Source organism: Trichinella spiralis, assembly GCF_000181795.1.
Source record: "Trichinella spiralis strain ISS 195 chromosome Unknown Scfld4266, whole genome shotgun sequence".
NCBI lineage: Eukaryota > Metazoa > Nematoda > Enoplea > Trichinellida > Trichinellidae > Trichinella > Trichinella spiralis.
Window position 1 is genome coordinate 1 of NW_003531205.1, and position 1,143 is coordinate 1,143.

General features: G+C 34.7%; 1 protein-coding gene across 1 annotated transcript; it reads right to left on the bottom strand.

Annotated features, from left to right (window-relative positions):
• Nucleotides 1-97: 97 nt before the first annotated feature.
• On the bottom strand, nucleotides 98-890 carry Tsp_15908 (putative TBC1 domain family member 14; the record flags this gene model as incomplete). The annotated part of the gene is made up of 4 exons (XM_003367449.1): nucleotides 98-273; nucleotides 358-441; nucleotides 584-621; nucleotides 690-890. Coding segments are annotated over 4 exons (499 nt in total), but the record flags the coding sequence as incomplete, so codon positions are not given.
• Nucleotides 891-1,143: the final 253 nt, after the last annotated feature.

Consider the following 1,143-nt stretch of genomic DNA (forward strand, 5'->3'; position numbering starts at 1 on the left):
AAGAGATCACACAATGTCGTCCATTTTATTAGTATTAGGTAAAAAACCAAGAACTGAAATATTAGTTTTTTGAAAGCAAAAAATAAAAAGAACTCACATAACCAATATCTGGCCTGTAACAAACATAAGCGCTGAGCATGTTGAGCAATAAATCGTAGAATGGTCCACCAATTTGAAAAATTCCCAACGTAGGAAAAGTGCGGGCTACATCCAAATGAATCAATTCGACCGTACTTTCACGATTCACAGGAACAATATCATCTTCACGACCATCTTGACCATTTTCAACATTGAATTGTTGTTGTTGTTGTTGTTGAATAGAAGAACAATCGGTACTGCCACCAAAAATTCCCTCACCACTGCTTGTAGATTTGTCATCACATTCTTTGCTATACTGAGACCGGCGATCTTTGGCACGATGCAAACAAATGTAAAAAAGATCTATAAACAAATAGAATATATTATTACGTTTATCTCTTAATTTCGCAATGAAATTAAATTATATAAAAAAAACCTTCTGTAACGTTCAATTCATTTGCAATGGCCAGTTTCCAAACTTTGCCTCGAATACAAGGTGGCAAACCTTTGCCCCACAAATCTTTCACCCTTTTGCAAGATTTCCTGAATTTTTTTTGAAAAAATAATACAAACAAAGCTTGCTTTATCAATTTTTTTTCTTTTATACGTACAATTCATTCCATCGTGGCAAAATTTCTCGAGACCATTCTTTGACAAAAGTGACAAGCTGCTCTTCACGTTTCAGCTGCTCTTTCATCTCACGACGGCGTTGTTTCAAATCTCGTTGTTCTTTTTTCTTCGCCTTCTCCACCATCAACGCATATTCTTGCTTTTGTCGATTCTGTTCACAAGCCGATTTCGGAGGCAAAGAACTAAATTTCCAAAAAAAAAAGAAAAACACTGCTTTCAAAGTTCACATACATTATATTATATTCAGAAATAAAAGGTTCAATTATATTGCTCACCAGACTTCTGTTTCTAACACACAAAAGTTCTTGTTTAGGAACAATTTAAAATGTACAACTAATTTCTAGAACCACACACACTAAATATGCGATATATCATATATTATCTACGAAAAAACAAGCGCGCATGACCTCTAGCAATAGCAGTGCTCTGCTGTGC